This window comes from Echeneis naucrates, chromosome 11 (genome assembly GCF_900963305.1).
Source record: "Echeneis naucrates chromosome 11, fEcheNa1.1, whole genome shotgun sequence".
Lineage (NCBI taxonomy): Eukaryota > Metazoa > Chordata > Actinopteri > Carangiformes > Echeneidae > Echeneis > Echeneis naucrates.
In genome coordinates, this window is record NC_042521.1 from 19,392,866 (window position 1) to 19,419,226 (window position 26,361).

At 41.0% G+C, this 26,361-nt stretch overlaps 2 protein-coding genes across 4 annotated transcripts; one reads left to right on the forward strand and one right to left on the reverse strand.

Annotated features, from left to right (window-relative positions):
- The first annotated feature begins 119 nt into the window (after nucleotides 1-119).
- On the forward strand, nucleotides 120-7,161 carry mrps18b (mitochondrial ribosomal protein S18B). 2 transcript variants are annotated; one of them, XM_029513566.1, is made up of 7 exons: nucleotides 120-293; nucleotides 1,098-1,239; nucleotides 1,313-1,410; nucleotides 1,508-1,576; nucleotides 1,735-1,801; nucleotides 1,881-1,940; nucleotides 2,655-7,161. In XM_029513566.1, exons 1-7 carry the CDS (start codon nucleotides 213-215, stop codon nucleotides 2,855-2,857), a joined length of 720 nt encoding a protein of 239 aa, XP_029369426.1. In that variant the 5' UTR covers nucleotides 120-212; the 3' UTR covers nucleotides 2,858-7,161. The 2 variants fall into 2 exon arrangements, with proteins under 2 accessions (XP_029369426.1, XP_029369427.1); XM_029513567.1 differs by having other exon boundaries at nucleotides 137-293; nucleotides 1,110-1,239.
- abcf1 (ATP-binding cassette, sub-family F (GCN20), member 1) lies at nucleotides 2,938-18,155 on the reverse strand. Of its 2 annotated transcripts, XM_029513564.1 has the most exons (25): nucleotides 18,001-18,155; nucleotides 17,017-17,063; nucleotides 16,844-16,921; nucleotides 16,304-16,445; nucleotides 16,183-16,214; nucleotides 15,204-15,293; nucleotides 14,724-14,774; nucleotides 13,957-14,016; nucleotides 13,776-13,871; nucleotides 12,065-12,187; nucleotides 11,860-11,960; nucleotides 11,339-11,424; nucleotides 11,108-11,247; nucleotides 10,647-10,795; nucleotides 10,483-10,566; nucleotides 9,609-9,733; nucleotides 9,196-9,308; nucleotides 8,917-9,091; nucleotides 7,576-7,650; nucleotides 7,349-7,419; nucleotides 7,074-7,106; nucleotides 6,082-6,250; nucleotides 5,928-5,992; nucleotides 3,832-3,904; nucleotides 2,938-3,191 (listed from the first exon to the last, which is right to left on the reverse strand). In XM_029513564.1, exons 1-25 carry the CDS (start codon nucleotides 18,059-18,061, stop codon nucleotides 3,025-3,027), a joined length of 2,406 nt encoding a protein of 801 aa, XP_029369424.1. In that variant the 5' UTR covers nucleotides 18,062-18,155; the 3' UTR covers nucleotides 2,938-3,024. The 2 variants fall into 2 exon arrangements, 1 of the variants encoding a protein (XP_029369424.1); XR_003841222.1 differs by lacking the exons at nucleotides 2,938-3,191; nucleotides 3,832-3,904 and having other exon boundaries at nucleotides 7,100-7,106.
- Between the last annotated feature and the right edge of the window lie 8,206 nt (nucleotides 18,156-26,361).

The window sequence follows — 26,361 nt, forward strand, 5'->3', positions numbered from 1 at the left end:
AGCAATCGTTTACACTGGTCGAACTAAAGTAAACAACAGATCGTGGTTTTATACACAATGTAAATAGTTTGTTGATAGTTAAACTTTGCAAGAAAATTTCACGTTTTTTTTATGTTGCTTGACCTTTCATCTTTGAACTACAACCTCACTGGAATAGTTTGGCCACTGCTTGTGACGTCGGCTGTGCGCCGCTGTAAGAGGAAGATTGAGAAATGCCTGCTTCTATCCATCGCTTCGCTAAGATTTTGTATGGTTTCTCGCCTTCATTTATTCATCCATTACGACAGTATCAGGTATTCAATTTAAGTGTCATGCCATGCCAATTATAGGTTAGTTAAAATTGAGATATGGTTAGTTAAATACCCTAGAGTTTACAATTGCTATATATATATATATACATTACACAACGTAGGAAAACCAGAAGCAGTTTTTGCCATGGCTGTCCCAAAACGTGCGGTGGTTCTTGCATGCAAAAAATACTAACGTCAGCAATTTGATGACCAAACGATTAAACAATGCGATGTTCCCAGGCAAAATTTACAAAGAAGAAAAGAAATCATGAATTGTGTCGTGCTTCCGTCACCTCGATGGTTTTGCTGTCAGTCTTTCTTTGCTAGTCTTGGCCATAGAACAATATTAAATATGTTTGCTGTTTTCTCAAGTGTCTCCATCTTGACATTGACGTGACACGGCCAACAACTAATAACCTAACCCAAGCAGGAGACCACGTCCATACAACCAGACCCATACCCACGTTCTGCACCATGTCAGCGTAGTTTTACCCGAACGCTATCTCTTATTTCTCTTTCATCTTGGAAGTTGCCATCAAAATCATTGTGTGAAAATTCGTTTAAAAAATATTGATACGAAACATCTAGTTATGGTCTTGAAAATAGTGGCCCTGCGAGATTCACTTTGTAACATCATGCAAACAGTCTGAGACGATCCTGTGACAACCCTGTAACTAAAATATAGGACTTATCTTAAAATGTGAGCAAGCATGAGATAACAGTATTTCAAGAGTCTTCTTTCAAGAGAAACATTCAGTTGCAGCAGGGGGCAATGATGTGATGATGTTGACTTAATAATACTTTCAGTCATGTTTACAGAGACGACTTGGCAGAACATGTGCTTCTCCGTTCTGCAAAGACACTTCACTGCAGGATGACAAAACTGTCCAAGCTGCTGGCACTCTCTCTCGTTACATGGACAGACCCTTGGATTACCTGGAGAGTGAAGGTACATAAAGGGTGGTCTGCTTTCAGCCTTAGCCCACAATGGTGGTTTCACAGTGTATGTTTTATCCTGATAGAGTACATAAACAAGTATGGAGCCAGTACAGTGTGGGCAGGCTACAGGAGGAACCACAAAGGAGGCATTCCCCCACAGAGGACACGAAAAACCTGCACAGTAATTTTTTTTGTTTGTTTTAAGCTACCAGATACCTCACATCAATTTATCAAATATGTGATGTAAAGTATCATTAACAGTGTTTGTGTTCCTGTAGAGAGGGGATAAAATATGTGGAAACCCCTGTCCAATATGCAGAGACCCCAACATTATCATCCACCATCAGGTGGGTTAATTTAGATGAAAATGTAGACATCCTCAAACTTTGTTTGTGTTATATGTCATTGATTAAAAACTCATTGAGGACAGAGCATTACACTGTGCTGATGATCATTAATCATCAGAACTGATCAGAGTATTGCTAACACACACCTTCTATCGTAGAATGTGAAGTTACTGCAGCAGTTCATTAGTCCCCACACTGGACTAGTGTATGATTCCACTCGGACCGGTGAGTCACCAGGTCACCATGGCTACCAGGTACTAGGCTGATGGCTGGGTCGCTAATGGTCTGCTGATTTTCTCTCCAGGGGTGTGCATGAAACAGCAGAAAAAGCTGAAGGAGGCCATCCGCACAGCTCAAGATCATGGTAGGCATCAAACACAAGCAAACAATTCCCACAGTACAGCTTAGAAGACAATTGCATATCCAAGACAACATTGTGTTTCTAGAGAACATTTAGAAGTGACAAACCTTTTGGGAAATTCAATAAAAACAGGCCCATGCTCACAAGATGTTATTGTATTACAAAGAGTGCAAAAAGTATGAAATGCTAAGCATTTCCTGTCTCTGAGGTGGTTGGTCATGCCAAAAACATTCAAAGGCAACAATCGATATAGTACGAATTTACACCTGATTTTGCTCCTTGTATCAGGAGGCAGTTCACGTCTAATAATTTCCTCTTACTGACAAATGCATCTCAGGCTGGCTCATCACTTTTGTGTCACCTGGAAACAGTTCTGCTCTGCTGTATTAGCACATGTTGTAAAAGTGAGTGTGTTGAGCTTTCAGGGCCACCATAGTTAGTCCCCTTGATTATATTTAGACTGCCCTCCATGGCCTAAATCACAAGGGGGAACTAAAATATTGACGCATACTGACTCAGTGACTGATACCTCCCCTAAAACTAAATTGCCTTGGACATATAACAGACCAATAAAACGTCACTGTTGAGTTAAGGATCATTACCTTCAATTTAGTCTTATTCTGTAAAGACACCTAGTTCAGCCTTCACCACTTAAATAATCTGTACAATTAATGAAATGGGTGATTTTGTTTTGTAACACATTGTGTCCTCTCTCAGGGTTTCTTCTCTCTCAGATTCCCCATGTGGAATTTTCAGGAGAAGACTTCTCTAATTCCAGTGGTGCAGTGGGGTCCACACCCCCACCTCCATATTTATCCTCCGGTGACACCTGGTATAACTGGTACAGTCATACCATGTGTCTTCCTGCTGAGCAGGAAGTGGCTAAAGTTAGGAAGAGCTACAAGGCATATTTAAAGTGATGAGACCTGGAGTTGATCCAGTCATGATTTCACCTTCATTCTGTTACTAATATTCCAAAGAAATTCTAAAATAAAGTGCATGGTGAAAAACTGATGTTTTATTGTTGAGCTAAGACACGTTAAATATTACATGGACGTTCCAGATATCATGACCACAGAATGTCTGATTATGGATTGACCTTGTTGACCATGGTCTCTCCTAGGGCCTCCAGCACTTCCCGCTTGTAGTCATCAAAATCTCCGTCAATCTGGTTTACTGTATAGTCTTCCACTACCCACAGTTGGCACCGAGTCTCTGTGATGAGCCGGGCGTCATGACTGACAATGATCACAGCTGGAAAGCAAGATACAGTGTCAGTGATGGACTGGTCATGTATAAGTGCATGTCATATTTATGTAGAACAGCAAAAATGTTTGCAATTGAAAAAGAGAAAGATTAATATATTCCCCATAAAATTTGTCAGCAAACAGAGGCATGAAGTCTTCCACAATCTCATGCTTGATGCCATGTTAACTTTGGACATGATAAAACAGAGGCCTAACATCAGCAGATAACATGGCCCAAAATCATTACCAATTTAAGAAAGTTTACATGGAATTCCATCATCTCTGATTCTAGGCCTCTTCACTCTTCCTTTTTGACTCTAGATTTCCACATGTGAATTACATCTCCACCTTCAAAAGGACTTTGAATCACTGAGCAAGTCAATTGTTTTCCTTTGCCAGAGTGAGGCTCTTGTGACAAGTTCTCTTTCAGAAGTGTCTTGGTATACCAGGATAGTTGTAGTCCAAATGGGGAGCAACTCCAGGGGTCATTATCTATAAAGGTCTCAGCATCTGTCCTATACTCTACAACAGTTGTAAAGCTAAAGCATCCCAAGGTGTTTCAAAGTTTCCTATTTAGTGTATTAAAAGCTACATGGATAGAGGAGTAAAACATGTCAGAATAAATGAAGCTTAATTCTCCCTTTTACCTCCTTTGTATTCATTGATGGCATCTGATAGAGCGTCAATTGACTCAATGTCCAGATTGTTGGTGGGTTCATCCTGTAAGAGACAAAGACAGTGGACTAATTTGTGTGTGGATGAAAAGCTCAAGAGGATTTACAGCAATCCTTATTTTATTTGGACTTGCAGATCCACAACTATAGATCCTATTTATCCCCAAGTATTACAACTCCAATTCTGAGAAAAGTGGGATGCTGTGTAAAATGTGAAAAAAGCAATGATATGAAAATCTAATTAACCTCCATTTTGTTTCACTATGAACACAGACAACAAAATGTTTCAACTAGGACAACTTTAAGTTCCAACTTAATTTAATCAGAATCAGAAATATTTTGATTCTCAGAGGGAAATTCTGCAGAGATTTAATTTTTAATTTGATGGTAGAAACATATCTCAAAAGATATAGAAACAGGGCAGTAAAATGCAGGACCAGCAATTGGTACTACAAAGAAACAGCTGGAACATTTTGCAACTAATTAGGTTTATTTACTGCTATTGGATATTTTAGTAATCGAGTATTCTAGCACATATTCCATCAATTAATCGAGTAATCGGTTAAAAAAAAAACAAAAAAAAAATGTTTAGTTAAACGGCAATTATAAATATACATTAGGCAATCAACATATATCTTCATCATTGCTTTCGCCGTCGTCACGTCTTTCCTCCACAGAAACAGCGCATGGAGGCCCGGATTCTGGAGCACAACGCATTAATTTGAGAATAAGATACTGTGTTCACAGCGGTTCGTATTTCAAATCTTGAATACGTCATAATGGTCGGGGACAGACCTGAAGTCAACAGGTTAGAGGTTTACAGGTGTCATTTCACTATCTGATACCATACACGAGGAGATGCCGATTCTGTAGTTCCAAAGTCATAGTAATAATAATCAATGTCCCGTCACATATTTTTTTAAAAACACCCATACAAAGGATGGGGCGTGGAATACCATTGCAGGAGTAATTTGAGTGGATGGTAAATTACTAACTTGGGCCAAAAAATGTCCTCTGGATGGACACAATAAACTATTTAAATAGTTTTGTGGTTCTCTTTATAGAAACCAAAACCGGCTATATCGCGCGATTATGCATGAATCCACGAGCTCTCGTGAGTCTTCGCGATCCCCGCTGTCCGGTAGAGCCGCAACAGTGCACCTCACAGGCGGATCCAGTGCCGGTTGGTGTAGACGGACTGTAGAGGACCCAGTCGTTCCGCATCCCGTGAATCCCGACGACAGAGTTGTGCTCTATCTCTATCTTCCATATTATATTATCCCATTATACCATATTATCAACAGATTTCGAGAGTCTGGGGAAATCTGTGCAAAAGGGACAAAGCTTAAAAGCCTTAGTATATTTCAGCAAGACAATGCTAAACTGAATACTTCATCTATTACAACAGCATCGCTTTGTGCTAAGAGTATATGTGCTAAACGGGCCCAGCCTGCCTACAGTCCAGAACTTTACCCAATTGGAAACATTTGGGAAATCACAAAATGAAAAATATTACACAGATGATCCAAGACTACTGAGCAGCTAGAATCCTACATCAGACAAGAATGGGTAAACATTCCTCTCCCAGACGCCTAAGTCCCAGGACATTTGCAGACTGTTAAAATAAGAGGTACATAGTGGCCCTGTCCCAACTTTGTTAAAATGTGATACTGCCAAATTTAAAATTACCTTTTGTCCCTTAAAATGGCCAGTTTTCTAAGTTCATATATATTATGTTATTTCTGTTCTATTATGAATAAATGTAGGTTAATGACATTTGCAAATCATTGCATGCTCTTTCTATTTACATTGTGTGTCCCCCAAGTTTTTCAGAATTGTGGATGTAACTTAAAATATATGATTAGTGCAGCAGATGATCTTGTGCATGAAAGTAACAACAGTGCATTCTATCATCACGAAAAAAAACTGTTTTGATTAACCATAATTTAATAATGTTTCAGTTTGTCATCCCAATATAAAGAGACAAACCCAGCCAGTGAAAAGAGTCAGGGCTGGGAAAAGGAAACCAATGTGCACTTCAAGAACCAGTAAGAAAAAGTGATCCTCACCAAGATCAGTACATCAGGTTGATGACACGCCAGTTCAGCAAAAACCACTCTGGCCTTCTGGCCCCCTGTCAGAGACCAGATCCAGTTGCAGTTATAGGAAATATCTCTGACTAGAGACAATTTTGAGTGAATATTCGATGGTTTGTGTTCTTACCGGAGAGTTTAGAGATCTGTATGGTGTGGGCATGGCTCTCCAGGCCAAAGCGACCCAGACACTTCCTGCCATCCTGGTAAGGCAGGTTAAAGTTCCTCATCAGGTATTCTGTGGCAGTTTCCTCCATTTTCAGCTGATCTGCATACTGCTGATTGAAGAATCCAACTTTCTGCAGGCAGACAAAATATCAGGTCACCACTCGTCCTCATTGTCCTTTATGGAGGTTTTTTATTCTCATGGAAACAGCTCATTGTCATTGATAATCCTCCACAAGGAAAAGGCACACTGCTTTGACGACAGCATTGTTAAAATCCTGGACAGGTAGGACAGCTGGTTTGAAAGATGAGTAAAAGAAGCCATCTATGTAAAAGTGGAGAAACCTTCTCTAAACAGGGGAGGGGGTCTGCACCTATCACCACCACCACCTATCTCCCATCTATGGTGCTGCCCTGTCAACCTTACCCAGAAGAATTAATAGCTCAGCCCCCAACATTGGCTGCCCAAACCTGACATCATGTGACTCCAACGATGACTGTTGTTCACCAGTGGACTCACAAGACTAATGACAGCCGTTCACTGGAGGCCTCACGTGACTATCAATGGTCAGTGAAACTCCACTAACGAGCTGTGTGAACACTCCCACAGAGGTTAAACACCTGAGTCCAACTGCACTGTTTGCCAGACTAGTGAGGACAAGTCAGACTGATGTGTGCCAAACTGATGAAGCCCCTGGGATAAGGAGGCAAAACGTTGTTGACAAACCTACATCTTTAGTCCAGTTGTGTTTGATTCAATTGTTGGCCAGACTTGAAAAAAGCTGTTCAGTTTGGGTCAGTGTGTTGATGCTGTGGTTTCAGCATCTTTGTTGCTTACATAGCAATTTTACAGCACCAACATATAGATGACAGTGCCAAATTTCCAACATGTTGTTGATGCTAAAGTGTCAATATACTGTTGCTGTTGGTGTGTTGAAAAGTTTGTATCTTACTAACCAGACGATGGTTCTTCCTCATCTCACCTTTAGTCTAAAAAAAAAAAAAAAACAAAACATAAGTCATCAATCATAATCTAGCAGCTTCATAATCTATTGACCACATGTGCTGAATGTTTGATGTTTTTAGTACAGACAAGAACAAGGGGTTGCATTTGATTAATTTAAATAGAATGTATTGATAAATCACTGTAACGTCAAGTTCTGATCTTATTAAAGACATCCAGATGATAATCTGGGTTCTTCCTTCAGACATTTTCATGTCTACGCACTTACAGGATTTAATTTTCCTGTGAACAGCAGCAGCAGGGTGCTCTTCCCAACACCATTGGGTCCAACGATACAGACTAGAGGAGAGACCGTGAACAATGAGTGAAATGGTGACAATTCATCTGTCTAGTTGTGTGGCTGTTCAGCCTTACCCTCTACCTATAAATTGAGCACTCAAATGAACACCAGATCCTGCTTGTCAGTTTTAGCCTGGAATTAACAAGTTAACTCACTCCTGGAGCCCATGTCAATGCCAAAGTCCACATTCTTGAAGAGAGGTTTCTGACCCTCGTAACCAAAGTCGACACCTGTACAGAGAAAACGCAAAGTCAGAGAAGTCCCAGGAAAGATATTATGACTAGGGATTGACCGATTATCGGTGCCAATGTCTCCAGTATTGTCCCATCCACAACACCATCTGATTGGTTACAGGCAGAGCCATGGCACGGGTAACAGCCAATCAGAAGTGAAAGCTGTGCATGCACAGTGCTCACACACACGGCTGAGAGGAGAAAAAGTTTTGCTGAATGGAGAAGGTCTGGAGAGAAGATAGGTTTCAAACATGGATGTATAAAGAGAATTGGACAGCGTCGGAGGCGGAGCCTGTTAATTCCTATGGATGTTGCTCAGTGCGAAGATGCCAAAAAATGTGTTTCCCAGATGTCAGGGCCAACAGCATCGCTTAACTGAAAATTTAAACGGAAAATTATTTAAATTTTCAGTTAAGCGATGCTGTTGGCCCTGAGAACACCCACTTTTTTTTATTTAAAAGAAAGATCAGTGAAAGATTGGCATTTCATGTATTTTTGAAATTTTGGAAAACTTTATTTACTGTAGAAAACTTAAGGGTGCCATTTATTTTTTTAGGTTTTCATTTAATTTCATAAGACATGCTGCTGAGCCTGGGAGCTCCCTGCACTTTTTGTTAGAATTTCAAAACAAAGATGTCTACTGTCTAAGATACATAAAAAAAAATAAAAAAAAAACCTTTAACATGTTGCAAATCTGATAAGCTGTTTAATAAACGTATGCTTAAAGGCATTTAAGTGTTGGAGTTTTTATTATCAAAATTTTGATGCCAATATTTTCCTTTTAACTGAAAATGAATATCACCTCCAAATATCGCTTATCAGCCTCCTTGACTACTAATAATTAGTATGGGTCCTGAAAAAAACCATATTGGTCTATCACTAGTTAAGACACCTTTATAAAGCTCATTTCAACAGGTGTGATAAGGGTTTGAACATGCAGGGAAATCTACTCAAAAAAGCGAGAAACAATCATCACACTAACATGCCAGCTCATCTCTCCATTTTTAAAACTTTGTTCTGTCATTCCCACTCTGTATACTCTCTCCTACATCGTATAATCCAGGGGAACAACTCACAATTCAGCTACTACAGGTCACTGCTTCACATTATGACACATTCATGTTTACCCATCAGGCATACTGCTGTCCACTTGGTGACCATGATAGTCAGTCCTCGCCTCCTCTGTTTACCTTTGTTCAGCCAGTCTCAAATTTAGCTTTGGTGTTCAAACACATTAAACCCCTCAGCTGTAGAGCTTCTTACTGTGCAGCCCCAAGATGGGTGGAGAGAGTGGTGGTGGGTTGGGGAAGGTGAATTTGACAGTATACTCCTTAGGCCTCTTCAACAGCTCTGTGGCCTCCTGGCTCTCTTCCTCCTGGCCTCCTTTCTTCTTGCCTTTCTGCTGCTTCCTGGTCAGGGCCTCTTTGGTCTGTTTCTCCTGAGAGAAAACATTTAGAAAGACAGCGAGGCTGAGAAGATGAAGTACTGGTGCAGCTGACAGGTGGATGAGGACTGAATTGAAGGAGTGTGGGTCACACTTACAGCTTGTTTGGTGGATTTTCCACCAGCCTTCAGCTCTTTGAGCTTCTTCTCCTGTTTGTCATACTGCTTTTGCAGCTCCTTCTGTTTCTGCACATACATCTTCTTGAAGGTTACTTCAGAAGACACAGACAGAAAGAGCAGTTTCCTGCGTTAGTCTTAACTCACTCACTAAATCAGACCGTTGCATAGTAGATCGTTCGAGCTCCGCCCCAGATATCTAATATTAATACTTCAGCTATGCAAAAAGTTTATCTCAAGGCTTCTGCTTTGTCCATCTTCACCCTGTATCAAGAAAAGCACAGGGGCTAGAACAACCCGAGGAACTGAAAGCAAATGCAAATGGAAAATGGAGATGTCACAGAATCCTTGCCTGATTCAGATTTCAGCAGCTCCTACTTTGAATGGATACTCACAGTAGTTCCCTCTGTAGTAGTAGAGCTTCTGGTTGTCTAGGTGGATGATATCAGTACACACATCATCCAGGAAACTCTGGTCATGTGACACTATGAGGAGAGTCTTCTTCCAGCCCTGTAGATAGCTGAGAGAGAAAGAGAAACTGACCACTAACCTCTGCTCTAACAATGGCTGCACGTCATCCAGATGTGCTAACCTCTGTTCAGACAATAACTTCAGCTAACGCTGATGTGCTAAGTCACAGGTTTATCTCAGTCCAGCTGTACTATAGGGTATTATAGACAGACACAGTGGCAGTGTCAAGTTGTTGTTATACAAATAAACAGAAAACAGTAACAGCTTTGTCGCCTTCAAATCCTGTGCTTTATGCCACTGTGACAGGGGGGACATCCAGCATCTCATCACAACATCACCTCGAGAATCAAGATAAATTTGATGCATCCTTTTCAATTTAATCCCCATTAAAGCCAAAATCCTGGGCAGCTCTGGTGGTTAAGTTGCTGTAATTGCAGCATTCTGTCACTGATTATGTCCTTGGGCCTATGCTTGTGATCCCCCTCTGTCTCTCTGTTTCCTTTCTGACAATTACTGACTTAAAAAAAAAAAAAAAAAAAACAGTAATATGTTTTATTATTAAAACAACAGTCCAAAGACATACACATTAAATTTCATTTGTGCCTAACTTTGCTGTAGGTCTAGTGTGTACATGAAAAGTCGTCTCTGTGTGTTAGCCCTGCGACAGACTGGCGAACTAACCAAGTGCACCCCACCCTCACCATCAGCGACCTGGACAGATAAGTTGTATTGATAAAGAGTGGATGGATAAAACCAGATCCTTCAACAGGATGTGCATTTGATGAAAATGCTGCATACTTGTTGAGCCAGATGACGGCGTTTAAGTCAAGGTGGTTTGTGGGTTCGTCCAGCATCAGCAGTGTGGGCTCCATGAACAGAGCTCTGTGGGTGCAGAGAGTGAGTGAGAGTTAGAGTCTATCTTGTTCATGTTGGACTTGATTTATGAAGTCTGTTATATCTACCTAGCCAGGGAGACTCTCATCCTCCAGCCTCCAGAGAACCTCTTGGTAGCTCTGTTCTGCATCTCAGGGGTGAAGGACAGACCAGCCAAGATCCTTCTGGCTTTGGCCTCAGCTGCTGCAGCCCCAATGATCCTCAGCTCTTCGTAGACCTGAGGAGTAGGAGCGGCAGAAGAAAAAAATAGAAAAGCATGAGCGGATAGGAGGAAGAGAGGATGAAAAAGGGCGTACATTATTTTCACTAGAAAGTTATAGCTCTGATGTCTTCACCTTGGCCTCATTAAGATTAGTGACATGACTAGGGAACCATTACAGACTGTTCAATTTGGTCCTCAATTAGACCACAGCAATACATCACGTCACTCTGCTTCTCATCCACCTCCATTAATTACCATTGCCTCTTCTAAAAACCATTGTCGTGATCATATATCAATCATCTCATGTGTTAAGAGCCACTCACTCACCTTCTCCAGCCTCTCAGATACACTGTCCTCGCCTTTTTCCAGACGATGTTGAAGCTGCTTTTCCTCCTCCAGAAGCTTCAGTCGGCGTGTGTCTGCTTTAAGCACTGCCTGCACTGCTGGCGTGTCATCAGCAACCACCTCTAAGAAAAAATACGTGACAGAGTTAGTATGAACAGAAACAACAGAGATTGTGGGGGAATGTGGGGGATTGTGTAGAAGTGGGTCACTTACCCTGTTCACACAGCAGCACATCTATGTTGGGGGGTATACTTAGAGCTCTGTTTGCGATGTGCTTCAGTAATGTGGTCTTTCCTTTGCTGAAAGACCAGAACACTTAATTGTTTATCATCATTTGGGAATTGACTTATTTTTTTCGTTATCAACAGAAGTAAATCTAATAGGTTCATACTCTTGGTATGGGCTGAACCCCTTAATTACACCCCTCTCAGATAGTCAAATGTTCAACAGCTGATTATGAGACTCTTTTGTAGAAACTCCCCCACACTCCCTCCTCTCACCATCCTCTACAACACAGTGCAGTGCAATATGTAGATACTGTGCAGAAGAAGGCCCAGCAGAAGTTGTGGTTTCAGCGGCAGAAAGTTCAACCCCCCACAGGAGTTGCTAGTCATTGTCTACACTGCCATCATTCAGTCTGTCCTGCACATATCCATCACTGTCAAGTTTGGCTCAGGACAGGGCCAGACTTGTTTGTGTGCACAAACTTGGTCATTAAAGATGATTCTCTTTACCCATTCGGTCCGACCAACCCATATCTTCTGCCCGCCACAATCAGAAGGTCGGCGTTGACAAAGAGCTCCTTCCCATGAGCAGAGATGCTGAACCTCTCCAGCTACAGCAATACAGAAATAGAGCACAATGAGAGCAAAATCTTTCAAATACTTGTGGTTAATGATCACTCACAGGAGCCTTGTAAAAGACTGATTAGCCACGAACCTTGATATCAGAGGCGTTCTCTAGCATGGCCTGTCTAGAAGACATTTCTGCCTGGGAAATGGAAAAGTCTCCCTCCAAGGCATTCTGAGCACGTACACTGGCCACCTGACGCTCATACTCCATCTGCAAAGACACAATAGTCAATCCAATGAGCACCAAACGTGACTCTCAAATTTCTTTTAATGTACAAACATGCAAAAGAAATTAAGGGCCAGTCCCAATAGACCCCCTCGCCCTAGCCCTAAATTTTGCACGTTCCTGTGAGGGTAGTGGTGTCCCAATTACTTTTTTCACATAGAGGTAGTGCCATAACGAGGGGTAGGGGTTATGAATCTAGCTCTTCAGAGTGAGGGATTTCAGATGCTGACTTGCCAAAGGAGGGCCAGGGAAATTTTCCCAGAATGCTTTACATAGCGACCCCCCGAGGATTAGATTAGATTAGATTAGATTAGATTTTCCTTTATTGTCCCACAATGGAGAAATTCACATTGTTACAGCAGCGAGAAACAAGCAAACAATAGCAAGTAGTGCTACCCATAGCAGCAGTTGCACCTGGGAAGCTAGAAGAATATTGCACAGTTGTTATTGTACATTATGTATTGCACAGCATTATTCTTAGTGTGCGTGTGTGGTCTACTGGGGGGGGTCAGTCTGGTCATTCAACAGTCTGACAGCAGCAGGAAGGAAGGACCTACGATATCTCTCCTTCACACACTTGGGGTGAAGGAGCCTGTGACTGAAGGAGCTGCATAGTGCAGTGCAAAATGAGAGGATGTGGAGAAGTTGGAGAAGAAAAACCACAAATGTACATATAATTGCGTGTGGAAAATATAGAGAACAGTTTAACGTAACGTTTTTAATGGACCAGAGTCCGTCAATAAAGACTGAATTTAATTGTTATGCAAGATATGTGCCAACATAACTATACAGTCGCTTGCGTGCCTGAACGTAAACTACACAGTGACGTAGCAAGTGGTGTCTGAATTCCTAGGGAAGAGTACAAAGCCCAACCCCTTGTGACTTGCTTTCGAGGGTGAAGGCTAGGGGTAGTGAGTGAGGGTGAACATTGGGATTGGCCCTAAATCAACCTTTGAACATCACTGGGTCCTTCTCTTGGCTGAGGCTTTCTTTGCATCCTAAGAACTCTCCTTTGATATTTCCTCATGCGCTTTTTGTAAAATCAGCATTCATACTCTTTATATCTGGCCATTTTGGTTTTATTCCATTGTGTTCTCTTTCTTCCTGCTTACATCTAAATAAAAGCCCTAGCTGCTATTAGAAGAAATACAGTAATTGTCCAATCTGCTCAAAGCCCACATCTGATGATGATTCCAAACGGATTACATTTGCATGCTAACATGTCACCTGCTGATATCACATTAATAATGCTTGAATGTCATTGTATTTACATAACAGTTTCATGGTCTGGTTTTCACTTGAAAAACAGGAACTTGGGTTCACCTTCACTAACCAGTCTCCTTACATGATAGGGCAGGGTTGCATTCTGCTTGTATTTTAAATGTGTGTACGTAAAGTGCAAGAGTCCCTTCCAACTTGTTACTCTGTTCTTTTCCTACAGATGGAAATGAGCATGTAGCTTAATATTTGTGAATGTTCAGATGTATACAAACTTCTTTGCCTGGGAGCTTGAGAACCTGTCAAACAGGTATAGGGCCGTATAACCTATGTACTTAAACAGTTTAGTATTTACCTGCTTCTTCCTTTTCTTTTTCTCCTTTTTGCTGAGGTTGGTGTATGGGTCATCGTCGTGTTGCTTGACCTGCTCTGCGATGACATCCTCCGCACTCTTCATGATTACAGTCAGATGTTTAGGTTAACCAACTGATGGGATCAACAGAAGAAAAAGAGAGCTTTGTGGACGACAAACTTACCATCATCATGCCCCCCTCATCTTCATCCTCACTCTGTGGTCCTTCAGCAGGCTTTCCTCTCTACACAGACACACACATTTTCTGGTCACTAGTAGATTTTTTTTTTATTAACGGCACAATGTCTAGTGTTTAGAGGAAGTAAAACAAATTCAATTGTGTATATCAAACTAGCAAAGCCAATCTAATTAGTTTTGTTGCCAAGGTGGCATCAGATGTCTCACCGACCAAGGACCCCCAGTGAAAGTTAACCCCACACTCAAACAGTCATGGGTCACAGGTTGATTTAATGAAGAAAGAATGTGGATGAAGAAATATTTGGTCTGCAGCTGTTTGGCCCTAGAGATGATTTGATCTCTTTGAAGATAAGTAAAGAGCAGTAAAAACAAATCCTGCAACAAACAAACTTTTCTCCCAGTTTCACTTTTCAAAGTGAAAAGTGAAGGTTCAAACTTACTGGAATGGAGTTTCCAAGCTCAGTAAGTCCATTCCATTAAGTTTTATTAATTTAATTAAATTCACTGAATGAATTAATATAATTAATTATTAGTTTATCCAGTCATCAGTGGAATGCTCAGCTGTGTACACAATCAAGACTCATTTAGAACATTTTTTTAGATCTGGCCACTCAGGGCGTCTAGACCTCGGGGCCATGTTCATTTCACAGTGTGAACACAAATCACCGGGCCACACTGAAGGATCACCTCTTCTGAGGACCACTTCCTTTACTAAACATCCAGAATTTTACTCATGGATCCATGAAAACTGACCTTGGACTCAGCTTTTTTCATTGTTTTTTCTTCTTTCTCCTCATCCTTAGCCTGAAAGACACACACATCACTGTCAGTAACTGTAACACACTGACAGACACTATTTACCATCACATGTTTAGATTTTTCCTTTCTCTTGTCCCTCACAATGGGCATTCCTGGAGCAGGAATGCATGCATATGCACACAAAGATCCACAACTTTTGAAATATTCAGGACTGTTGTGACCTCATCAAAGAAAACATCTTGACAACACTTCAATCTGGACTAGAGGAAGTGAAGACGAAGTGGATAGATGAATATGTGTTGACTTAAATTCTTTTTTTTTTTTTTTTAACTTTTCTTCAACCAAACATATGTGACATAAAAGGACAAAGTCTTCAATAAAAACCTTAATAACCCCTCAGCTGCTCCAACAAGCAGTTGACTTCAAAGTAAACACCCAAGGTCTGCCAATGCAATGTGAAATATACTACTCTACCTTTTTTGGTGGTTTGTTCTCTTCATCGACATTATTATCCTCATCTTCATCACTCTGGCCTTGGCTAAGAGCAGCAAAGATGTTTCCACCCTGAAAGTCACCAGATTCATACTGATAAAACTGACATGTAGCAGGTCTGTCTCCGTAAAAATACCTTGGCAGCCTGTCCTATATACAGCTCAGGGTTGTACCATTTTTCTGTGACTTTTGTTCAGATTGTGATCAGCTGGGGTGTAAGTTATTTGTGAGGTTGGCCTAACATAGGCCAAATTTAGGTAAAACTGAAACATAACATACAAGCTGCCATGCAAACTTGTCTTGTTGGAGTAACTAGGAACCACCCTACTTTTTGCCCCACGTGGAGCAAGTAAAGGTTTACTTTTTCTTCTTGGACCTTGCAGGACCTGTTACCTTTAGTTTCAATATTAACTTGCATTAAACAGCTCACATCTTTCTGAAGTTTCTAAACAACAATGTGCAAATACTCCATTACAAGTGCTTCATGAAACCTTAAGCCTGAGATCAGTAGCAAACGTTCTTTCAAATATTAATTGCTGGTTTAGTCTGATTGATATTAGATTTAAGAATGGGGAGAAGCCATTAACATCTCACCTGTGGCCTAACACAGGTTGGAAACCATTGGTCTGATCTTTGACATTGCACTGTATTTGAAAAGCTTATGGAGATGAATAACAGAAAGTAAAATATTTTCCTCTAAGTTTCAGTAATCCAGAAGAAAATGTAAATACCCCAGTTTTTATATGTATCTCTCAGCAGTATTTCACTGAAGGTATGTAGTTACTCGGTCAGGTGCATGATCCTGACTGACATGTAATATAAGTTCTGACTAAGAATGACTAGTCCAGTGTCTGAGGCTCAGATGTGATAAACTCAGTTTGTCAATGAGAGTAGAGCTCTAGACACTATTCACAGCATTTGAAGAGTCAAGAAAGGTGAAGCAGTGCCAGTGCAGACAAACCTTATTCTTGTTTCCTCTACTGGGGGGTGTGACTGTAGGCATGGAAATATGAATGAGATTACATTAAACAGATGAGACAAGAACATTATTTAGTTGTGAGGATCAGCCTTAGACCTTGTACCTGGCTCATATTCTTCATTATTGGCATGTACTGAGAGCTTCTTCAGCATCAGCATCATATCATCATCATCATCATCATCACCATCCCCCTCCTCCTCTTCTGCATCTGCACCTCTCCCTTTCCGTCTGTCCTTCTTCTTTTTCTGAGGCAAAAAATGAATAGCTTACATATCAGGGAGGTCGGGTGTGATGGGCTACTTTGGGTGTCAAGAAAAAGGTCAGACTACAGCTGCAGGGACTGAATAAATGGCCACAATAGTGACACTGACAAAAAATATGTTTAATGTGAACTGATCCTATCTGGGCATGAACCTGGTTTTCAGCATCAGTAACACTTGTCATTCATGCACAAAAAGTGGAAGAGCAGACATTTAACCCTGAGATTAATGCATTTGAACACAAATAAATCCTTGGCAAATAGTCATAGGACGCAAAGCAATGTGCTAACAAGAGCATTGGAGAAAGAAAATCTACAAGGAAGTCAAGTTGTGTTACATATGTGCAAAGACCTGAAACTTTCAAAGTCCAGAGTGAGGGTTACCTGTTTTCCTTGAGTCTCTTTCACTGTCACCTCCTGTACCTTTTCAGGTTTGCTATTTGTGGCAAGTTCCTCAAAGAACTGGGGAAAAAAGCATTCAGACAACAGACTGAGTGAGCCATACTGACCCATTTAAACCTCCACGTGACATGACTTCAATAATTTTAAGTACTTACGCTCTTTTTCCCCTTTTTATCTTTCTTCCCCTTCATAACAGTTTTTTCTGTTGGAAAACAACATTAAGTGCTACTGTTCATCAGTCATGCACAGAGAAATGGTGGAGGACTTTTATCCTCTAAGAGAGATTAATAGGACAGGCTACCTCCTAACCAAGTTTTCATTTTAATGTTTGGCCACTGTCCATAAGCCAAGTGAGGAACCATCTGGGATACATGAGATTCATATACCTGTAGAGTTCAGCATACCTGGCAGATCTGAGGCAGAGCTACATTGTATTGATACACCACCTCTGCTGTCCACCCATCCCGCTATGCATAGAGGTATCCATGTAGCACAATAGGAGTTGTCAGCACTGCAGTACAGTTACCTGAGGCAGCACTTTCATCCTCTCAGCTTATACAGTGTGTGTATCAATTCCATTAATGGACTAGTAGTGATTAGCTGTTAGCTAACCCTAACCCTACTATTGCTGTTGTTGTTATCATCATCATCATCACCATATCGTCGCATCGTTCATTTATCCGTTGAATCTTACCACTTAGAATTAGGTGAGCTAATATCACCCCGTGTATCAATGCACTTGGGATTCAAAATATTTGATCGTACCTAAAATTAACACACTAGATTAGATACCTATTAAGCGTCGGTTCAACTCGCCCTAACAGCATGTTAGTTATATGATCGAAACATCAAGGGCCCCATTTATACAACTGGCGTGTCTACTTCAGTTCTAACGTGATGGATGTATTTATGTCGTTGTTTTTACTTATACCTGAATTAATCGGAAGACTCTCAATATTAAAGAAAAAGTTGGACTCTTGGTAATAGTCATTCCAAATAAGAAAATTCTGGTGAAAATGAAAGACTATCAATGGAGTTTGGCAAAACTAACACTTCAACCAGACCACTTCTAGATTAATGTGAGCTGTGCCGCAGTTTAGCTAACAGTTGCTAGCTTCAACAGACTCGTCATATCATACTTGCTGCCGGGAGAACTTCGTCGTCCACCCATTCCACGTCTTCTTTCGCTTTCCTGGGCATTTTTGTTTTACTTTGATTGCGAATCTATGACAACAGCGATGATAAATTGGGTTCTTGTGTTATCCAGTTACAATCAGAGACACACATGTCATGAGGCCCAGCGACGTAATGACGCAATTGCTGGGTCACCAAAAAGTTTCTTCTTCTTCGGGTTGTTTACAGTCGCCATACCGCCACCAACTGGTATGGAATATGGACCAGAAAAACTATTAGTCATTCATTAATTCATTCATCTTCTACCGCTTATCTGTTTGGTGGCGGGGGGAGCTGGAGCCAATCCCAGCTCACCCCGGACAGCCAGTCCATCGTACAGAGACAAACAAGAACTCGCACTAATTTCTCAGTCCTGTGAAAATATTGCAATTACGTGAGCACACAATATTTCACGCCATAAATGGAAGGCAGAATTGGGTCCTAACTGAAAGCCTTGCCGAGTTAAAAACAGCTATTTGGAACAATGCCAGGATTGTCTTCTGTGAATACGGATTGCATTTCTAAGACAGAACCTGAAAATTACACTGAAACTTTCAGCAAAATGTAAAAAGTAAAAGTAAACTATTTAATGCAAGATTATTCTCTGTTATTTGAATTACAGAGCCAAAGAGTAGTTGATCAAAAAACGGAAGCTGGACTCATCATAAATTTACTTCAAAATCATATTTCTTTATTTCTTCTGTGTAGATGTCACGACCAGGCTAGGACTCAGGACACAGGTGCAGGTGTATCAATTAAGTCTTTATTGTTTACTTCCACAAGAGTCCAAGATCGAGAAAAAAAAATGTCAATCAATCAAGCTTCTTCCGTAATGGAAGAGGCGTGGCTATGAAAAATCTCAAAATAATCACTCCACTAAAAGGTGAAAAAAACACAAGAGGCTATGAAAAGGTTTATCTGTAGATAAAAATCGCAAAATAAAAAAGCATAAACAACAAAAAACACCCCTGAAGAACTGGAGGCACTAATCTATGACAAGGTAAGGAAACAAAAGGCTATGAACACTTGAACTATGGAGTAAACTAAGGTATGAAAACTTGCATCAGAAAACTCTCACTTGGAGTAAGAAGAAGAACACAAAACTCTAGACAAGGCTGTGGCAAAGGGCTGGGGTTCACGCACTGGGACGAAACACACTGGCACAAGACAAAGGGAGACGCAGACTATTTAAACACAGGGTAATGGGGAACAGGTGGATACACTCACAAAGCAATCAGACTGAGACACATGAGCAAGAGCAAGTGACCTGAAATGAGAGGAGAGTTACTTTTCAAAATAAAACAGGAAATGATGAGACAAAACATGGAGACAGGACAAAGACCCAACTTGACCTCACCGCAGTATGACAAGAGAAAAGAGCTGCCAGATAAATGTTTATTTGCAAAGAGTTCAACTGTCATAAATATTATTTATGTTGGCATTTTATGTTTTGTATAATATTTTATTCAACAGTTTCTTTTTATGAATATTTAATTTCTTTATTTAAGACCTCAGCCAAGAAGAAATAATGACATTTTTGATGTGACACTCAAAGAGGAGGAGGAGGAAGAAGAAGTGATTTTGGTGGACTCATTTGGTGCATCTAGCAGAGCACATTGTTCCACAAATGGAATGCGAGATTGGTCTACTGATCGGTTAAGACTGCCCACAAGTTCTAATACTAAGTTGTAACTGTGGAGGAGAACGAACCCTTTGCTCAGAGCACTATCTAGATTGGAGCATCGTTATGGCGACCCAAAAGAGAATGAAGATGATGCAATTTGTGTAAGGGAATCACAGTAAGGCAGGTAACACCAGTACACAAACCAACAGTCAAGCTTAAGAGTCAATGTCTGTAACACATCAAAGAAGTGTTTCAAGTGTCTGGAATGAAAGCTCAAGAGAGAAACAATACTGTGTAGGTTAAGTCACTATATGCTGGTTGGCCAACAAAGCCACCTAGGTTTGTAAGAGGCTCTAAATAATTACTCAGTATACCAGGTTCTCAAGGGGATAGCCTCAGCCTCAGCCCTTGGTATAATTCCCAAATTTCTGCCTTAAAGCAGACTTCAAGGAAATTAGAAAGATGTTGGCTTTCCAGTAACTCGGAAAAGTCTCAACCAAGCCTGGAAAGAAAAAAAAAATCTGCAGTGCTAGAAGTTCATATTACTCAGCACAAATAGAAGAAAACAAGAACAACCCCAGGTTTCTCTTCAGCAATGTATCCAGGCTGACAGAGAGTCATAGCTCAATTGAACCAGTAATCCCCTTAACTCTCAGTGGCAATGATTTTATGGACTTTTTTACTGATAAAATTCTCACAATCAGAGAAAAAAAAATCATCAGTTCTTACCTACATTAGACAATAATCTTATACTGAATTCAGCAGAAAATCTCTGGAACCACAACTGCATGCTTCCCCTGGGTCCCCCAGGATGTTTTGTCAGGGATGCTGTCCGAGTATGGGTGATGGTGTCACTTCTTCATTTGCAGTTCAGGGGGCTTGGGATCACATCGCTGATTTTTGTGGATGATATTGTGCTGTTGGCACCATCAGTCTGTGACCTTCAGCTCTTACTGGACAGGTTTGTATCTGAGTGGCTGGGATGAGAATCACAATCTCTAAATTGGAGGCCATGGTTCTCAGCAGGAAACCTGTGAATTGTCTATTCTGAGTTGGGAACGAGTCCTTACCCCAAATGAAGGAGTTCAAGTACCTCGGGGTCTTGATCTCAGTCTTCATTTTCGTACCTACCCTCATCTATGGTCATGAGAACTGGATCAAGACTGAAAGAGCGAGATAGTGAGAAAAAGCAGGCAAATGAGCTTCCTTAGAAGAGTGGCTAGTTTCTCCCTTAGGGATAGGGTGAAGAGCTTGGTCATCCTAGAGGAGCTCAGAGTAGAGCCGCTGCTCCTTTGCATCGAGAGTAGCCAGTTGAGGTGGTTCGGGCATCTGGTGAGTATGCCTCCTGGGCGCCTCTCTTGGCAGGTGTTCCAGGCATGTCCATCTGGGAGGAGGCCCCGGAGCAGACCGATGAACAGGTGGAGAAATTATATCTCCACTCTGGCCTGGGAACACCTCGGGGTCCCCCATTCAGGGCTGGTTGATGTGGCTAGGGAAAGGGAAGTCTGGGGCTCCCTGTTGAAGCTGCTACCCCCACGATCCAACCTCAAATAAGCGGATGAAGATGGATGGATGGACAGTGTTTTGACTCAAACCATGTACTAAAGGCACTGTGTCTCACGTCGACAATATTTTACTAAATCTAAATATTCTTTCGGCAAATTTACAGGAAGACTGGCAAAAAGAACAGGGTATTCAAATACACACGAAGAATGAAAAACTTTCATCAGAAATATTCGTGGAAGTTCAACAAATGCCAGGCTCACTGATTCCATTCAAGGTGGTGCATAGATCGCATTTTTCTCCCTCTAAGCTACAAAAGATATATAAAGACACCTTTTCCCTTTGCGTAAAGTGTTTTGAAGGCTCATGGAACTTTAGCACACCACTTTTTACAGTGTCATGTTGAATACCTTTTGGGGGCATTTATTAGATTTTTTTTGCTAAAGCCTTTAATGGGAAGATTCCCCCTGTACCTTTAACTGTGCTATTTGGAGTTGATATATCAGGTAGATTGAAGGATAATTATGAAGCACAGGCAATCTCTCTGTCAACGATGTTGACGAGGAAGACAGGAACACAGAGTGGACCCCCAAGCACAACTCCAAAATAGGGTTTCCAAAACAACGATGTAATGTAGGTTTGGTACACAAAACAGCAGTCCATTAGGGCTGAAGTATAACAGGGGCAGAGCAGTGGCCCTCCAGGACCGGATTTGGACACCTCTGCACTAGCGAGAGAGATCACAATGGAAAGAAAAATGCTGGAACGCTTGCTAGGAAACTGCTATGACGATCTAGAAGAGGGAGTAGGGATCACAGAGACTAAATACACAAGGGGAGTGAGGATAATGAGGCACAGGTGGAGGTGGCACAGGGGATGACGAGGAAAGGGTAGGGGGGGAACAAAAAGGCAGGAAGTGGATCTGAAACAAGAGGAGAGTTAGACACCAAAATAAAACAGGAAATACAGAACTGAATGAGGGAAAAAATAAAACATAAATAAAGTTGAGAATGCTTCATGACAAATGTTAGCTGAAAATTGGTTCTACATTTTTGGAAATCTGAGAGGAACAAAACTAATAGCTGTGATCGTTTATATTCTTTGGAACAACACACAAAAGATCATGCCAAATATCTTGTGAGAAGCTGTCAACACATAGATCCAGAATGAGGATACACAAAAGCAAGAGCATTGTTAAAGGAGCAGTTCGGGAACAAACAAAAGGCCATTTGTGCTTACATGGACAACGCAGGACTAGAACCTCTTTTTCAGAGGCTGCTATAACACCATGGTGGATGTTATGGAGCAGCAGGCATTGCAGGAACATGGGATAGTGATGATTCATCACCTGCAAGATGAGGACAGGGAGAGACAGGAGATGAACTGGGAGAGACTTTGGGAAAACATTATTAGTGAATGCAGTACACATGCTTAGAACTGGGAGAAACAGGAATTTGAGAGAAGCATGGTTGTTGGTTTGTCGGTGCATGCAAGGAGGGGGAGAGAGAGTATGGGTCAAAGCATTCTCCTTTGACCCATGGGCCAGTAGAAAGTTGTAAGCAGTAACATGGTGTCAGGACTAGAGGTTGCAGCACGGGAAGGGGACAATTTTCTCGAGCTGCCAAGATATCCAGCCAACAATTGAATCAAGCATGTCTGGACTGAGGACTTAGATTTGTCAAAGACATTTTGCCTCCTTATCCCGGGGGCTTCATCAGTTTGGCACACATCAGGCTGACTTGTCCTCACTAGTCTGGCAAACAGTTGCAGTTGGACCCAGGTATTTACTGGTGAACGACAGTCATTGTGGTCGTTGGAGTCACATGAGGTCAGTTTGGGGCAGCTATTGTTGGAGGCTGAGTTGTTAATTCTCCTGGGTAAGGTTGACAGGGCAGCATTGTAGATGGGAGATAGGTGGTGTCGCAGAGCCCCTCCCCTGTTTAGAGAAGGTTTTTCCACTTATACATAGATGGTTTCCTTTACTCATCTTTCAAACCATCTGTCCTCCCTGTTCAGGATTTTAACATTGCTGTCCTCAAAGGAGTGTGCCTTTTCCTATAAGTATAAGTAGACAGCTGAAACTGGACCTGAGGAGGTGGCCCTCCTGTGTTGGAACTGGAGGAAAAGTCAGTTGCTGGGGATCAGACAAGCAGGCAGGATCTGAACAGAAACAGGTTGGGATCGGAAAATCAGTCCAAGGGTTAGGCAAACTGGTAGGAATGTGGACAAAACAGGTTGGCAGCGGGTGATCAGTCCAAGGTAAATTGCTGGAAAGGCTTGCATGGGAGCGAAGATGATCTGGCAAGTGATGAGTGTGGAGCTGGGGCTTAAGAAGAGTATTGCAGGGCATGGAGGATTAGCTGAGGTAGAGCAGATGAGATGAATGTGAATGGGATTCAGGTGTGGCTGGTGCTGGGGGTCTGGTGGTGGAAATCTACCAAGTGGAGCAGGCTAGAGACTGTGACATGTATGGATGACTTTGGCCTTGGCAATGGCTGGAAGCTCAAAAATACAGAGAGGGAATACACCTTCTTCTCCCCAGTGCATCACTCTTTTTCATGTCAAGGAACTCTGTCTCACAAAAACATAATCACCTCATTACTAAGCAGTGATGAGAATAACAGCATACAAATAAAGGCATTAAATTTTTCAGGAACAAAAAGTTACAAAAGCTACTCGGATAATTTTTATGTATATATTTCCTGTTGTTGTAGTTTTTGTCATAAGCTTCAGAGTAGGTGTATCCTCTGCTCTGAATACAATTTCAAGTCGGTTTACTGTTCATGGGTGATGTGACCAGCCAGTAATGTGTTTAATTTCACTTGTTGGGTAGCAGTTCATATAGGAAAATAGGACTATACTGTTGATAACACTGTGTAAATTATAGTGTTTATAGTAGAATGTGTGATTATTTAGTTAATTTCCTCATTAACTGGTTATGTAGAACAGTTTGCACTAATTATATAATTTATTTGCCTATGTTTCTTTGGATAACCATAACCTTACCATGCCATCATTTCACCATAACTTCTCCATAACGACTTATCTATGCCTACTGGAGGCAACATTCTGTGTGCACTACTGCTACAGCCCAGATCCATCTGGAACTGTATTAAAGATCATTGACTGAACTCCTGGACTGCTGCAATTTTTCTGACAGAAGACTTAGGCCAGACTTGGACATGTCAGCATCTCTATAAATAGATCTTTCACAGAAAGAATGGAAAAACTTTTTGGAAATAAATGAACACAGTGATAAGAGGCAACATTATATCTTATTCCTTTATCAAGAAAACAAAGGATCATCTGGCTGAAAAAAACATTGATGATAAGATTAAAGAACTAACAGAACAATATGCAACAAAACCAAACAAACAATTATGGACCCAACTACAGAATGCAAGATTACAACTAGGAAATGTCCTATTAAAAAAAAAAAAAAAAAAAGAAAAACAAACAAACAAACAAAAACGTGTTCTTGGTTCAACAACTCTGATAACAACATTTTGAACATAACAACAAATCAGACAAATTTCTTGCATTGATAAATGAAAATGCAGATTGTAATTCTTGGCTTGAACAGGTGGACTGTCATAACACTTGAGAGTCGTGGTAATGAAGGGGAGATCAGAGATACTAATGTTGTAACTGTTTCAAAACCCCCATGATTGCCTCCACCCTTGCTGTTTGGTTGAAAATTCTAGAGACCACAGGTTCCCAACTGGAACCCTTTATGTCGTCCGCGATCTGGCACAACCCTGACTTTGTAAATAACAAAGCTCCTCTTCATCTTAGCACTTGGGAGCAGAAAGAAATCACCCACCTCCATCACTTCTTCCAGGACAACTGCTACCTGGAAAAAAAACAAATTACTTTCTTTACAAAAAATAGGCTGCATTCTCCCTAACCTCAATCTGCATCTTGACCTTGCGTGTTAGCATATGCCATATCCACACATATATTTGCCTTCACTGCAATATATGTTTAACTTCTTTTAAAAGCAATGTTTTTATTACCTTCCAAATCCAAAATCACTACAGCGGATCCCTGGACCACAGCTCCTTGAGTGGTCTCCTCACCCTCTCCTCCTCACCCCTGGGTTTATTTTGAGCTCTGACATATCGCTTCAGCCAACCTCCCTCCCCATCACATACAGATGAGCTTGAATGTTGTTCCTGGATCATGGTTTATTATGGTCTGAAACCAGTGGCAGCTGGGCCCCAAAAAATTTTGGGGGGCGCAATTTACCTTGGGATACATAGGGTTGTAAAGACCACTGTTCTTTTTTATTGTTTTTTTCTTTCTGGTTTGGGTTCAGTTTGTTTTACACATTAGAATGAAGAAAAACATGAACATTTCCATTCCAATTCTGAACCACTGAAATTTATATTATTTGCAAAGATAACGTTCCTTCCTTTCAGATATTTGATTTTGATTTTAGATTTGAATTGTCGAATCACATTAGATTAAAAAAAAAAAACACGACACGATACTGATCGCTGATTAGCTGCTGATGTTTCTTGGACGCATACAGGACGAGCGCAGCTGCGTCTCATGAAGAATCTAATTCAAACCAATTAAAAGACAGCCTCAGGTCACATGCTTATCAAACGTTTGAGAGCTTACACTAGATTCTATTTTACCAGCGTTTTACAAGTGAATAAAATAAAAACCATTTTAGAACCAAATAAACATTTAAACAACATTTAATTATGATTGACACTCACCCACAGACTGAAATAACACAAATTTTTAAATAATTATTTGTATCTTACAGCATGTTTGTTTTTTATTTTGATGGGGGTGGCGCCTTAGCGCCCTCCACTGACCAGCCCCCACTGTCTGAAACTCTCTTCTGCTGATGTTCCTCATTTATCACTTGTGTTGAGCTCAGAGAGTTTGAGTCTTCAGGTTTTTCCTTTAGTCCCACCTGCAATGTTCAAGTGAGTATATTAAAGAAATCTTTAGAGGACTTTGATTTCTCAATTTTTATTTTGAAACTGTAATCTAAGGTGTTTTGTGCAAGTAGCCCCAAGATCTGAGCCCAGGTCAATCTGAGATGGAGGACTGCAAAAATATTTCAAAAGCTGCTCACCATTTTGAGTCATGATCATTACAAAACCATTTGCAGGTTCATATAGGGACTAAATACGTTTGGCTTTTATGAAATGTGTGAAGAAAAAAAAAATACAGACCCAGG